We start from the raw sequence: 16246 nt of genomic DNA, 5'->3' as shown, positions 1-16246 counted from the left end.
TTAAGGGCACATGGCTGATTTTTTTCCCTACACAGTGATTATTGTTGGGATGTGCTGCTAGCTTGCTTCTTGAGGTTCTAGATTTTGCGAACATGTGTGGGGTCCTCCCTGGCACCCTCGTAGGAGGCTAGCACTCCGTATTGGCCTTGGGCGACCGCAAGTCCCCAAGGTCACGGGAGGACCCCAGGAGGAGAAGGGACGTGGGGGAAAACAACGGGACAGAGACAATCGGGCTTGGACGGTCGGTATGTATAGTTGTGTGCAACTTTTTTGGCGGCAAAGATTAAACCATGTAAGTCAAACCTTTTGTGTCCGAGTCATTCTTGGTTGACAATAGGGAACGGCTTTTGGCTATTAGAGCACCCACGGTAGGGTTGAAGCTGACCGGGAGGCTTTAACCCATATTTCCCAGACGTGTGGTTAAAAAATTTCGAAGTCGTTCCATTTGTGAAATTCCCACTTTTTTAGCACCTTACTGTTTTTTTCTATGTGGACGATTCTTAACTTAGGCCTTGGCTGTTAGTGAGTACTTGTTAAATAAACAAATTAACACGATTGGTATCCCTCTATCGTATCTCTATCTCGTATCAAGCATCTTGTCGGGTGATCTGGAATAGGGTTCTTAGCAGCCATTTAGAGGGAGGTCCAGAAAAAGCGTGTAACTTTGGGGACTCATTTTGCATATTTGCCCATTCACAACATCATTTATATTGTTCACAGGCATTGTCCATGATGGTATTTATCGATGGTGAGCGTGGCACAGCCGCGGCCTTTGGCTCAAAATGGGCCTGTGTGGTGTCAACGCATATCTCATATGAAAAAAAAATAAAAATCATGCATGCAGTCCCTCAACACTGGACTGTAAAGCTGGCTTCACCTAGCGCACATGAGTGTGAGGTGTAGCCGACTTGTAGAATGGTGACACCAGGAACTGAAACCAGAATGGAACTGAAAACTGCATCGAACGCAAATTTTTTCGAGAACCGTAACCAGAACGTAACCACAATTCACCATCGGCAATTAACCGAAACCGTAACCTAAACCAAAAAATGTGGTTTCGGTTACCGGTTCATATGAATCGGTTCAAGCGTGAATGTGAACAACTTTGGATGCGATATTTGTATCGCATTACAACTCTGATTAGTGGTGTAGTACATGCTTTTGTTAAAGTAGGTCTCTTCTTCATGTGTTTTTCAGTAAGAAGTTGTGTAGACAACATGCCATCTTATGCGCTCGGACCCATAATCGCATGACATACGCATCATATGACATGTATTGCGCACGCCCCTTGTGAGTTATGAACTCTATTATTGTGATAATTTAAGATACCAATGTTGTTACATGTTGTTTGTTTCAACATCTGTTTGATTAACCGCCGAACACACACAGTTTTTCTTGCCTTGTAGCTTGTTATTACAGCACGAGCGAAACGCATGTGCACGAGATAATAGAGACCGCAACAAATTATTTTATGGGGAATGTCGCAAACGGCAAAAGTGCGTTGAAAAAAAGAGTTCACTTTTTCTTCGACCTGGCACATGGCACTACACCATCCTTTCTTAGTGCAACAATTAAATATGTTCATTTTTACCAGTTTGCACTTTTTAGCTCACTTTGCGACATCCACACAGCCCGCAGGTACATCGTAGAGAAACCTGAAAAAATATCGGTTGAACTGTAAGGTTACTGGTAACTGCAAATATTACAATGGCGAACCCCGCAGCGGTAACCGAAACCACTTTCAGAGTTCTGACACTGAACCATAACCGAACCGATATTTGTTTCAGTTTCAGTCCCTGGGTGACACCTACCAAAAGAATGTCGTTGCACATGTTAACACAACTGAGCTTTTCCACAAATTTTCAAATTCATCAATATGTTTTGCAGTGTACGCAACAAATGTGCAGTAGAATATGGCGAGGATGGTCAGACAGAAAAAGGAAGACCAGTATCTTATTTGAGCGTGATATTAAAAAAGTATAGAACAAATCACAATATCGCTATTCGATTCGACAACCAAATCTAATACACAATTATTCGATTCAATATTAAAAAATTACCCCCCAAAAAAATTGTGTTAAAAAATTTCACTGCACACTGTGCTCCTGCCATGCAGCGCCCTCCTCAGGGACTTCTGCGAGTGAATAAATTGCCCGATTGAATTAAATGTTTCAAAATCTTACCGGTGTCCCACTCATTGAGGGAGCTATCTTCCCAAACTTGTTGGCCAGCTGTGCGTACAACTTTGCGATCCTTCCTTTTCTTTTTTGGGGCACTCCCATCGTCATATGCGGCAGGGGCTGCCTGTTTCTCAACGGCCTTGCTTGTGGATGGCTTATCGGATGACTTTTGTTTCTCAGAGGACTTGTGAGAGGACGACTTGTTCTTAGACTTTGTCTCTTTTGGGGGTGGTTCAGCCTATGTAGGAGAGAGTACTAGTATTAAATTCCTTTCATTGTACGTGCCTTTTGAAGACCTTTTGTACATCTCATGCAAGGACAAAGGACCCTAATGGTAAAGGAAATTGGCAGTTGGCCGACATAATTTTGTAAGATTCGTCTTAACAATCTACAAGAAACTTAGTGTGATATTGCGAGATGATGACACAAGGCTTTTCGTGTGGTACTTGAATGTCGGCATAAGCAGGGGAGATGGAAGAAAAAAGGTAACAGTCAGAGATGGTGTTCAACGGCACTGTACCCACTGTACTGAGTTCGGCTGTGCCCATGATTGAGCTCGAACACCTGTAAATATAAGCTCACCAGACAAAAAATTAGGTAGTCATCTGGGACATAAATATATTTATTAGTCTATTACACCTCCACAAGCCTGTACAACAGCTGCGATTCGATGTGGCATGGACTGTACAACCATTCTGCCATCAAAGAATTAAACCAGGTCAGCCAGGTCGCATTGATGCCAACAGTGAAGTTTGATGCAATGATCAATGTGGTCCCAGACTTTCAATTGTGTTCAAGTCGGGTGATTTTGTGGGCAGTCCAAAGGTGTGACTATTCCTGAATGCTCATCATACCAAGCAGTCGCAGTTTTAGCCTGATGAACACAGCAATTGTCATCCTGGAAGACAGGGATGGGAGTGTTACAATCTCCGTTAAGATGGAGGGCAAACGCGAAAACCTGGTTGTCCAACAGCTCAATGTAGGCATACTGGTTCAATCTGCCTGTCACCTCAACCAAGGGATCCAAATCCTGTAGCGTGGTTGGTTGTCCATCCCCCCTGTACTTGAGGCACTCAAGCTCAAAGAAAACGGTGTGCTGGTGTCGTATATCTGACCAGAGATCAGAAGACCCTGGTGCGATTCCTGGCGTCAGCGCCTCTTTTCCCGGAGTTGTTTGAATTCATGACTTGTTTGGCCAGATCAGACATTTGCAGTTCCTCACAGTCCAATGTTTCCATTTTTTTGCCCACTGTAACCAAGCAACTTTGTGAGTAGAAGTGAGCAAAGACCTCTTGCGTGCGACTCAGTCCAATATGTCCATGCTATGCAGTTCACCGCGAAGTTCTTCCAGAAATGGGTTGTGAAGGGCCAGCGTTTACATCCTGCAGCAATTCCTGCCTCAAAGGGAGGCCATTTTTAGAAACAAGCCACGAAACAATACGGCTGTCGCGCTCTGTCAGTATCTTCTTTCGGACACAATTCTGACAAGGAGTTCCTGTAGACTGCGGCTTTCACCACTTCAGGTACACCTGTAAGACCGTGCACATTGATACGTGCACAAAGTCCGCTACTTCTCTTTCGCAATTACACCCTTTTGTGCCACTCTGTAACACCTGCTTTGAGCATGATACGACAAAAAGCGAAACAAACAGACAGTGCACTGTAACATCTCTGTGCAAGCTATCAAGCTCATCCAACAATTCCAACACTGTTCTCTTCCAATCATCCTCATTCAATGCCACCAACAGCCACCTGCAATTATGACTGCCTTCAGCACACCAAGTGACCAATTTTTGCTCCAGTTGGCTTACTAGGGCTGTTAGAAAATTTTTGCGAACCAGAGTTCCGCAGTATAAACCCGTACCTCGTGCGATATGACAAACTTTCAATTTCTAGTCAGATTTGCAGGCTTGATCTTTCCAACAGAAAGTTACTGTTATTGACTTGGTTTCTATGATCCAACGTTCTAAGTTTGAAACAAAATGGCATGAACATACACAATGTACAGGAGAACATACCGTATTTATTCAAATATAAATCAGCCTTCTTATAGAAAAATATTTTCCAGAAACTTGGGGCTACTGCACTTTCCAGTGTATAACACGCACTGATGTATAACGCGCACCCCTTAAAGTGCTACTCCGGACTCTGAAAACGGAGTCTACCTTATCTAGTCCATGAAAAGAAGGTACGTCAAGGATTCTATACGCGAAATTTCAATCCTGTTTACAAACGGTGTGCATTTCTGTCAATTTTTGAAGATCTGGTGAGCCTCCACAAGTTTTGATGACGTGACCAGCGAGTGACGTAATCATAAGGCCACAAATTACAATGATGTCATGTTCTGGAGAGGGCACTCGTCTCCTAGCCATGACGCCAGCGTTCGGGGAGGGTCACGTGGTGGAGAAGTCATGTGAGGCTGATCGAAAGAGGGGAAAATGCGAGAGATGTCTTCTCCCTCCTTTGTGTTTTCTGGAAGGTCGCAGCGTTCTAATGATATGTCACGTGGGGCTCCGCTAACGGAGTGCAAAAAATGAACCCCCCGGAAGACTCGAAGGGCAACGACGTTGCCAGATGAGAGCCGGGCGCTCCGTCGGAGCCTAACATGACGTCACAGTCAGAGGTGGGCGTTTCTCCTCACGAGCCTCGCCCTCACCTCAATTTTCTGGGAGAAAAATTTTCCTCACCTCACCTCAAAATTATTTTTAAAATTTTTTCCTTACCTTACCTCAAAATTTTTTTGAAAATTTTTCCTCAACTCACCTCAAAGGAGTTTTTTAGACTTTTCCTCACCTCACCTCAATTTTTTTTTCAAAGTTTACCTCACCTCACCTCAATTTTTTCAAGCTATTTGTGTATTCGATGTGACGTTCGCAGGGATTTAAGAATCTTCATCATTAAAGTCGCATTGGCTTTGAGTGACTGCCAATGAACTCGTGAAATTGCTTAGTCGTTTTTTTGTTTTGTTTTTTCTGGCAGATTTGTCCTAATCAACCACAGAAGACGCTTCGTGTAACGATTGTTATAACCGTAAAAGTTGTGCGTATCACCGGCGAGAGAGGAGGACAGCCCCACCCAGGTGAGAGACAGAAGCTGCAAAAAGAAGGAAAGATATCTCGTGTATGCGCGAAAAAAGTTTTCATAAAGTCCCCCTTTCATAAAGTTTTCCTCACCTCACCTCAAAATGTTTCTTGAAAATTTTCCTCACCTCACCTCACCTCAAATATCGTGAGATGAGGGTGCCCACCTCTGGCTCACAGTTCTCAAAAATAAAAATTAATTTTCTCTAGCTTTCGCGTCACAAAGAGCCAAAATATTTTGCAGGAATGTAAAGTCAGACAAGAAGATTTCAGTAACATAACTTTGGTAGGATTCTGAAGACACGAGATTTAGTCCCTAGTGGCACTTTAAAATTAGCGAAGATTGAAAACAGTTTTCTCTATAACGTGCACCGATGGACAACGTGCACCACAGTCATGCAATTCCCAGTTCTTTACTCTTGAGCAGGAACTAGGCTCTGTGTTGGCCTCATTGTACATATCAACAGAAGCATGCACACTGTGTACAAGTATCATTGATTACCTGATATTATTATCGCTTATATACCCACAAGGGACAGCCTCCATTTTAAAGTACAGGTCTGTCGCCTGAGTGGTCATCTAGAGAACATGAGGTCACTAAAATACGCCAGGACGTACTCCAAAGTCACCTTGGGTCCCTGGCGCTCAGCTGACTCATGCGTGCTATGTCACGCCCAGTCAGGAGCAATGCCACTGCAAAGGAAAGCTGCTATCCAACCACGACCCAAGAAGCCTAATTATGTTCTTTATTTGTCAGAGGTCTACTCCCTCATAACCACCTAAGAAGTGTTGCATTGAACCCTGCGTGTGGCTACTCTAAGGCTATTGGTCGCTCGACATGCTCCTAAAAGTTGACCTTCTGGAACAAAACTTCAATGTGTAACATGTAATGGTAGATAAAATGCACGTACTGGTAGATCTTCTCGATGCTTTTTTCAATGTATTTCGCACGTGTTATACACCAGAAAATACGGTAATTTATAATCGTGACCAAATAATGCCAGCTCATAGTGGTGAAGAAAGTACAGGGATGACCAAGCGCACTGAGCCAATGACTACAATTTCTGCGGAACATCGGATGATGGTGCAACTTGCGACAACAAGGTGTGAAATATATGGGAGTGTGCCCTGAAGTAAAGGTTTAACCTGCAAAAATTGCCTTATGTTATCTGAAATATGTGGGTCAGTTGATATTAAAATTATTTCTTAAAAAGCTATTGGCAGTTTCTACATGCACTAGAGGGTCAGTTAGTTTTCTTGCATCTTCTATCTCTCTTCAAAAATGATTTCAGGTACGTTCAACATAAGGTTGTTAACATAAGTTGGTTTTCAGGTTATGGTACATAACTTGAAAACCAACCTCACCGTGCTGACAAACTCTACAGGGACGTGATCAAATCAAATCCCCTCAGTCAATTTTGTGATTATATCTGGTTCTATCCACTTTGGTTTGATTAGACTGCAGGTTTTCCTGCTCATTTTAATACGACTTTAATTTGTGTGCCACATAAAAGAGACAAATGCCAAAGTCAAGGTGTCAGATTAGTGTAAATGAAAAAACAAATTTGTCGAGGTGCTACATAAACCAATCGAGCACTGCACAATTTAATCGGGCTACAGCAGAAATTGCTACTGCAGCTATATTTAACATTGACTCCGACTGAAATAGCTTCATATTCTGAAATATTAGTCGGGACTACTCATCACACGTGAAAATCTCAAATTTTACCTACATGCTTGCTTTTGCCAATTTCATCATCACTCGCAACAAAAACTTATAGGAGTGTATTCTTCTCAAACTAGAAGCTATAAAAACGTCACCTTTCTCTGTAGTGCCCGGCAGAGAACACCCATCCATCAGGTGGGAAAATGTATTCATACAATGTTACTGGCTACCTCTCGTAACACAGCTCACAATGACGTAGTTTGTTAAAGTTTGTAGGTTACACATTTGACATTTTTCAATAATTTCCAGCACAGCAGGCTTCGGATAAAATTGACCTCTTCGATGTGCTTAATCTGCGTAATCCTGCTTAATAAAGCTGAATCGTGCTTAATCTGTATGTGCCGCTCTCAGTGATCTCACGCATATGCTATGCAGAAGTTGAATTGTGTTGTTGCAGATTATTTTGATAGAATTGTGAACTACAACAGAGACCTCATGCACGCTGCAGGTCCACTGCACCCCCGTTCTTTCACAGGAGCTCATTTCATTGGATGCAGAACACAGATTAGTTTGCATGACACTGGGTCGTTTTCCTTTTTTCTTTTTTTTTTGCATTTGGTTCTGTGAGTGTGGCACAGGGACTAAAACTGTGGCATCTGGATTAACATATACTACATGCAGTCGCCGGCTGATAATGTGGACTCCAAAATCTCTGACTTTCCAAAAGTTGGCACGTTCAAATGCCTCATAGAACAGTATTTAACAGTATATAACACATAACAGTATATGACACATGCCTCATAGAACAGTACATCAGTATTTCTACATCCAATAGTTTGGACTGTTCGTCAGATGGTGTGCTTAATTATTCATGCTCATCTCGCTTCAAACCTGCATGGTTTTTGGGACCTACTGTCTCCCGAGAGCCAGAAATACTGCAGAACAATGTGCCCCTATGCCCGGTATTTAATGTAAGGTGCCAACGAGGAAGACCAGAGGGCGGGCTCACGAACAAGAAAGAAGATGTGACAGTTTTAGTATTGGGTTCCTTCGGGAAGGAACATTACATTTAATACTGCACTATGTAACAAAGACCGTTCCTGACATGACATACGTGCTGAATCGCAGCACATACATGCAAGAAGGCAGGTCTTACTCGCGCATGACCGAAACGAAACTCTTTGTTTCAGACGCATTCCTTTCAATATGTGTGCCTTTGACTACGAGTGTCCTCGAGTACTGGAAAAGCTGAAATGTCGTCCTCAACTGGAAGTGAGGGTGTCGATGTCGATGTGTTACTGCAATAAATGTGTTTAGTAGAGGCGAAGACGCAAATTTATCGATGACTGAGACGAGCTTGACATTGTCGTTCGACGCTTTGGCGGTAGCATCAATGTCACTTTTGGCACTGGCAACATAAAAAAAAGAAAATGCAAAAATGATGGCAGCAACGAGGATGTTGTTCATGCACCCATCCAGTGCAGTGGCAATCTTTGCTGCAGTGACTACACTGATGAATGCATACAAGAATAGTACTTCAGTGGCTGAAGCTAGTCTCTATATCTTGTTGGATGTTTGCACAGTGAAGCAGACACATATCGATACCTTTTTGAAGACACTTTGAATGTTCTGAGTGAAGGCTTTGCAAATACGTAATGTGGATTTATGCCGTTCAATAAAAATTCGGACTGCCCGAAAAGTCTGACTGATTTCACAGCTCCTAGAAGATTGAAAAATTGGTCAGTAACTGTGTAACACAGAATGCACTTACGTTACCCTATTTTCTCAAATCTAAGACGACCTCAAACATAAGTAGAGCCTGAAGTTTTCAGGAAATATTTTTTCAGGGAGTAAAAAACGAGTAAATAAGCACATGCTCTAAATTCATGCAAACTCATGTGGAAAAATGCACCTCTTACACAGATGCTGTAGACACTCGTGACATTTCGGTTCTGATGTGGAGAAGTACAGAAGTCAGACAGATTTGTGACCAGTTTATGTGACGGATAATCTGCTGCCGTTACCTTTTCTGTCACAACCGGTACGGCTGGCTGAGGTGTCTTCTTCATAGGGGGTGCTGCATACACAGCAGGTGCCGCTACAATCACATTGGAAGAAGCTGGTGTTGGTGGCACAGCTGGTGGCGCAGCAGGTTTCTGAGGCTGCTGATCATGCAACGGTGGCAGCGCAGGAGGAGGAACCAGTGGTGGAGCCAGAAAGGAGGCAGCCAACCGTGGAAGAGGAGGAGGAGGCACAAGTGGGCCAGGGGGTGGGCGTGATGAGAAAGACGGCGCACCCATCGGGAGTCGCGGAGGAGGCGGAGGTGGTCGCAAATGACGCAGCTGGTGCGGAATGAAGTTGAGAGTTGGCCTCGGCTGCGATGGCGGTGGAGGCCCGCTAGACGCTAAAATGAAGAATGTTCGAGTGACAGTCTAAGAATCGCCAATAACCAGAAACTAGTTGCATATTCACAATACAGTACTAGAAGAAGTGACAAGAAATAAGGCATCGACCGAAAATCTGTCCCAAAATGGTGAATGCAATAAACTGTGCACTTATCGCAATCATGCATGACAGAAGTCAGTACGCTTGATTAGGGCGAATTGAAAAGCGAAAACGTGGTCTACTCTACTATCCTTTAATTTCGCAGCCCCAATTTTCAACAAATCGGACATGTTGCACATATTTGCAGCCACAAAATTTTTGCACATTCTGAATGCTACAATATTTTGCTTAACTGGTTTGCTTTGCGATAAGCCCGAGATAGCCTGTACTACATTTGATAAAAGTGGAATTACGCATGCTTGTGCTGCAAAGTAATAATAATTTGGGACTTTATGTCGCGAGACAACTGTGATCTGTGCTGCAAAGGCTTACTATAGTAACCTGTGCATCTAGTTAAGAGTTCTCAACTGTAGTATAGTTCTTGAAGTGACAAATTTCCATTGAAATTTTTGCGTGCCTTCAAAATTGCAAAATTTGTAAAAATGAGGTCGTTGCGGACATTAAAGTGAACAAAGAAATCCTCGAAAATTTTTAGGACTGGGGAGAATGGTTCTCAAGAATGACCTTCACCTGAAACACAAGCAATTTTGTCACATTGTGTTCCATGAAAGCAGGGACTGAAACCAGAACGGAACCAAAAACCGCTTGGAACCCAAATTTTTTCAAGAACCATAACCAGAATATAACTGCAATTCACCAACGACAATTAACCGAAACCATAACCAGTACCAAAAAACGTGATTTCGGTCACCAGTTCATATGAATCAGTTCAAGCGTGAACGCCAACAGCTTTGGAAGAGATGTTTGTATCGTTTTACAACTCGGATTAGTGGTGTACTACATGCTTCTATTAAAGTAGATCTCTTAGTCATGTGTTTTTCATTCAGAACAAAGAGACTATAGAACACACAGCAACTTTGGTGTGTTTTGTCTTCGTTCCCCTATCGCTTACTTCATGGTTTTCATTCAGAAGTTGTGTAGACAGCATGCCATCGTCCGATACCCATAATCCGATGACACACGCATCGTATAACATGCATTGTGTATGTCCCTTATAAGTTATGAACTGTATTATTGTGATCATTTAAAATGACGAAGCGTCGCACGTTTTTTGTTTCCACATCTGTTTGCATAACAGCTGAACGCACACAGTTTTTCTTCCCTTATAGCTTGTTACAGCACAAGTGAAATTAATGTGCGCAAGATAATAGAGACCACAACAAATTATTTTACGAGGAATGTCGCAAACAGCAAAAGTGGTCGGCAGATAGCACTGCACCACACTTTCAGAGTGCAACAGACAAATATGTCCACTTTTACCCATTTGCACTTTGTAGTTCATTTTGCGACATCCACGCAGCCTATAGATACATCCTAGAGAAAACAGAAAAAAAATACTGACTCAACTGTTTCGTTACCGGTAACCACAAATACTAAAACGGCAAATCCCGTAACCGGAACCGCGTTCAGAGTTCTGACACTGAACTGCAACTGTAATCGAAATTTGTTTCGGTTTCAGTCCCTGCATGAAACAACAGTTCTCACACAAAAATAGCCGTGAGCAGCAGTCATGCCCCCCCCCCCCCCCCCCTTACAAGCTGCCTGATGTCATAGGTATCATTTACTCATTCTAGGCCTGTCCGCCAATAGGGCTTCTGATGTCATGCGTGGCCAGTGGCAGAATCACTGTCCTATCTCCCATCATTTTTTCCCCGTTTTTAATTAATACGTATCCGTTGTTCTAAACAATGCTCTGTTCATACTCTGTGTGGTGATCGTATTAGTGCCAATGAATGCATTAAAAATGCTTGTGGAAGATTTGAGGATCTCTTCGTGGTTCCTTTGAGAGTTTTACGGTACTTGTTTACTAAGAGTAATGTATCTTCTTACAACACACACTCAGACAGCATTTTAGCCTTCTACCAAGCATGTTTCCTCGAGTGACGCGAATGTGTAAGTGACAAACTGCATTGTTCTTCTGATCACCCTGTTGGTGCCTGTCTTTCAGGGCAACTGAAGGATTAGTGCTCTGGAAACCTGGTTGATAATAACAGTTCAGGATAATTGCAGCCTTGAAGAATTTCTGAATTCCCAGAAATACCTTGCAAGCACAAACAAAAACCTAAGAAAATCAGCTCTGTCAGAACCCATACCTGGTGGCATCGGTGGTCTTGGTGCCACAGCGCCAGGCATTGATGGACGAAGAGGTGACTTTGCAACAGGGATCTTAGTCTCTGGCATTGAGATTTCCTGTTCAAACCTTAAGGGAAATGATAAAACTTTAGGAAAGACAGCACACTATTACAGGTATAGCATACAAACAGTGCTCTGCACAACACAAAGCATGTCCTGCAACCAAATTTTGGGCAGGTCTGTGTGAGGACTTGTGAACTATGTCGTTTTATTTATTTATTTATTTTTTTGATTGCGTGTTAGCACCGCGAAGCAACTGTGGCTATGAGCGGCGTACAGATGTGGACAGATGGAGAGAGGACAGCAGGAAGGAGTGGGGGACAGGGGGGATATGCCGTCTTTAGCAAGAGATGTCTATTCTAGTCCATTCTCAACCTAAGGTACATGAAGGTAAGGTTTCATGAGTCAGTTATGTTGCAATGATGCAATAAGTATCATGCTGCACTGCATGCACTAAAAATCTGGTGGTTGCACTAGAAATCTACCTGAATTTTGTTAAATTTCAAAATGCTGAAGTCTGTAACTATTTGGCTACCACTGGAGCACAGGTATAGCTGCTGATTCAGTCTCCCTTATATAATAAATTTCAATTGCATCTGCATGATTCGCAATTAGAGGCATTAGGATATGAACAGATAATGTGGTAAATTACGATGTGAACCAGAGTTCTGGGTGTGTGGCACCACTTTTATTGACAGTTTAATATTATCTAACACACTGCTCCTTTCACACTCAAATAGTTTTCAAATGTGAAACGAATGCATTTGTCCCAAACGTGTGCCACACGGATCGATGATAGGGTCTCTCCTGTTCATTCTCTGCATATATGACCTCTTGTCCCACACTGAGACTTGCAAACTCCTATATGTGGGTGACCACATTCATTAACAGACCACACACACTGGTGACCAACAAGTCTTGCAATCTGACCTAAGTAAGATATACCAATGGTCCGAACTTAATGGAATGTTTCTAAACTCCAGAGAGCGTACATATAACAACTTCCCACAAACAGAAAGTGGATGTGGCCAGAGTCTAAAATTCTCAGGGTCTAGTTCAACCAACGCCTGACCTTCGTACCACACATCAACAACATCTGCTAAGAGGCAAATCGGATGAACGGTCATGTAACAAGGACATCAAGAGCAATGCCTCCCCGTGTCTTCAGTATGCTTCATACACCTCTTTTATTATTATTATTATTATTATGTGTTAGCGCCGCAAAGCAACTGTGGCTATGAGCAGCGTACGGATATGGAGAGATGGACAGAGGACAGCAGGAAGGAGTGGTAGACAGGTGGGGGGGTAGTATGTGTCCTTTGCCGACTTCAGGGGGAACTGTGCCAACATTCGTCTAGAAAAGCTTCGGAAAACCCAGGGAAAACCTCAAACAGCACAGCCAGTGGTAGGATTCGAACCCCCCACTTCCCCGTTTTCAGCACGACCTTGGCTACCGCCAACGAGCGGGACGCTTAACCCACTCGGCCTGCCGCTGGTACATACCTCTGGTATTTCCAGTACTGTGGTTTTGTGTGCCAATTTGGAGTCCCCACCGAGCTGATCTTCAGAAGCCAATTGAATCCATGCAAAGAAAGCAATTTAATACCCCTGGTACACAAGCAGCATATAGGCCTTTCCAGAGAAGGACAGCGTTCCGAACGGTGTTTGCTTCCCATGACACACGATAAAGGAGATAATCCCTTTCGCAAGCTGGCCTTTGTGGAACAGGAGATTGCTCATCTCCTTTACTGGCAAAAAGGCATAGCCTCGAACACAGAACCAGATGGCGATTATTAGAGCATGGCATTTAAAAATAAGAATGCGCAACTTGAAGATTTTAATTATTTATCGGATGAAGTCGGAAAGCCATTTTGCGGCTAATTTAATAATTGCAGTTTATAAAGACCTCACAAAGGTACGCGAGTAGAATACTGTCAAGAAACATTTCGGTTGGCATTACTGAGCGAAAGGGAGACTGATGCTGTCGTGTGTCACTGGTGTCACCTCCTTTCAGCAAGGTGTCCTTCAAAGCAGTTAAGGACCAGCAGCATAGCCGAGTGGGTTAAGGTGTCCCGCTCGTTGGTGGTAGCCCAGGTCGTGCTGAAGACTGGGAGGTGGTGGGTTCAAATCCTACCTCAGTCTGTGCTGTTTGAGGTTTTCCCTGGGTTTTCCAAAGACATTCCGGACGAATGTCAGCACAGTTCCCCAAGAAGCCAGCCCAGGATGCATACTAACCCCCTTTGGCCCCCACTCCTTCCTGCTGTCCTCTCTCCATCTGTCCACATCTGTACGCTGCTCGTAGCCACGGTTGCTTCACAGTGCTAACACAGAATATAAAAAAAGCAGTAAAGGACACCCACCACAAAGGAGTTCTAACTAGGCCATGTGTCGAGTGCTCTCTACTTAATAGACAGAAGGGCAAGTGACGTATCTTACAAGAGGAGACTACAGTCCCAAGGCTGAATAAGAGACTATTTTCCAGATCAGACCAGATCAGATCATATAAGATAAGATAAGTCTTTTCTAGTCAGATATATGTTCAGAAATTCATTCATAGAGAATTACTTAAAGGGTCGCATCCACTCCAGTTGATTTTGAAGCTATGGTGTTATTTTATTCCTCGTCTACCACTGACCACGGTATCGAAAATCCCAAATAGTGACACAGTTTAACTGCTATTCAATGGAATACATGACAAGAGCAGACGACGGATGTTGAGAGTATGAGAGAATTCCGTCTCTCGAAAAAGGCAAAAATGTCATTCCCTACACCACCAATCAGAGCACAGCCCTGAGAAAAGAGATGCCTCAGCATTACAGCCATCTGGACGACATCTTTCTCCAGCTCGGGGGTGACGTTACGATGATATCGTTCTTACCGGAGTCCCTGCAGCAGCGGAAGAAGCGCTGACTTTAAAAAAAATTTTATTTAATATCTAAGAACTTTTCAAACTAAAAATTTAGCCAAGTAGATTGTCAGGCGATGCCGAACATAGTGGTATCGGTTTCAAAGATGGGTTCCTGGATGCGACCATCCGTTTAATGAGGTTGAGGGGGGGACTCTCTGAACTCTAGCAACATCCTGCATGTGGGCGATTCCATGCGAAATGATCCAGCGGACCTGCTCGTCCCTCACAAAACTATCGCGAATTTTTACGAATTTTTTTCTAACGATTTCTAATAGTGCAAAGCGGCATACCACGAAACATTTCTTCCCAAATCTCAATGTGGCGGGTGCTAGACACAAGCAAAGTTCGGAGCGTTGGCGAAAACCGTGCCTGGCGTGAACGGCAGCTGTTGCTCATAGAAAGCACCTAGAACTGTGCGGTTTTCTTTTGCGTATAGAGGAAACCATGCTCTACACAGCGTTCCAGTCCCTCCTACTCAGCGATTTTTTTGTGGAAAATCAAACCATTAAATTTTCATGAGTATTTTTTCCTGAAGAGGCGTCATGGAATACTTCAACAGGAAAAAATCACAAGACACGTAACTTTTGTAGTCATTGCAGGAAAAATAGGAGAAGTATGCGATTTTTCCAAAATTCGCAACAATCGAGCGTAAAACATGCAATGAAGAGGTCGGAAGAGAAGTCTGAAACCAACGCTGTTTTATAAAACGAGCCTTCCTCTACAACATATTAAAAAATCTCGAGGGTGTTTTTTTGTATATAACAGAAAATATTTTTTTTGTAGTAGAGGGTACTACGGCCACACTGACCCAACGTTGCATGTATCCGGTGGGGTGCTATATTTGTTTCTTGAGCTCCCGTTTTAATTTTTCATATTTCCGATCTTTTTCTGGTTGGTTTTCAATATGACAACCATCCAGACCAAAGGAACATGGCTCCAGTTGAGCGCTGTGGATTTCCAATTCACTAGTATGAATATTAGGCATATATAGGCATATATATAGTATATATATTAGATGCATGTTCAGTTGACGAAAGTCCCTTTAACTGTCACATTTAAATGCTGAACAATTCAGCTAAAATATTAACCACGAAATGTGTAACAAATTATAACGCTAAAAGAAAAAAACGAACATGCAAAAACGTCATTTACACAGCAGAACTACTGGAAACGACGGAATCTCGTGGTGGTGGTTCATCGTCCATGCGGTCCTAGGTTCCAGTGAGGTCACAGCTATATAAAGCCTTGTACCATCCGCGTATGGAAGCGTATACCCGCAGATATCTGCAAGAAACTTCTGGGTTTGGATGAAATATGGCCGCTTGTTGTGATCTGCGGATCGGACGAGGATGGCGCCGGATCAGGAGAGGATCAGATGCGGATAAACCGCGAGACTGCGCCATCAATTTGCTCCACACTAGGTACCGAACATAGAGTACAATGTGTACGCAAGCCGCTCACGCGTCTGTAAGAGATCTCTGGCGTCTCGAGTCGAGGTGCGCGTTCGGCGCCAATCTTGCGTTTCACTTGCAATAAACCCAACTTATCCCCTTTGTTGCAAAATGTGTTGCTGTGCTTGGTACCGTATACTCTTCCATGGCAGATAAATTTGTACTTGCTGTCATGTATCCTTTGGTAGCATCATTGACGCTCAGGGCCTGTCCTTTTTTTTTATATTTTTTTTACCTATATTTTTTTTTGTTAGCCTTTTTTT

At 43.1% G+C, this 16246-nt stretch overlaps 1 protein-coding gene across 2 annotated transcripts in view; it reads right to left on the bottom strand.

The window, feature by feature from the left end:
• The window catches only part of LOC135385510 (RNA-binding protein 42-like), a 162427-nt gene that overhangs the window by 143946 nt on the left and 2235 nt on the right, over positions 1-16246 (bottom strand). For both annotated transcript variants that reach the window (XM_064614859.1, XM_064614858.1), the window contains exons 3-5: positions 11585-11691; positions 8951-9330; positions 2184-2418 (exon numbers count right to left, since the gene is read on the bottom strand). In XM_064614859.1, the coding sequence (XP_064470929.1) occupies positions 2184-2418; positions 8951-9330; positions 11585-11691 (722 nt within the window). The remainder of the gene's footprint in view (positions 1-2183; positions 2419-8950; positions 9331-11584; positions 11692-16246) is intronic.

This window comes from Ornithodoros turicata, chromosome 2 (assembly GCF_037126465.1).
Source record: "Ornithodoros turicata isolate Travis chromosome 2, ASM3712646v1, whole genome shotgun sequence".
Classification (NCBI taxonomy): domain Eukaryota; kingdom Metazoa; phylum Arthropoda; class Arachnida; order Ixodida; family Argasidae; genus Ornithodoros; species Ornithodoros turicata.
This window is presented reverse-complemented; position numbering and strand designations above follow the sequence as displayed.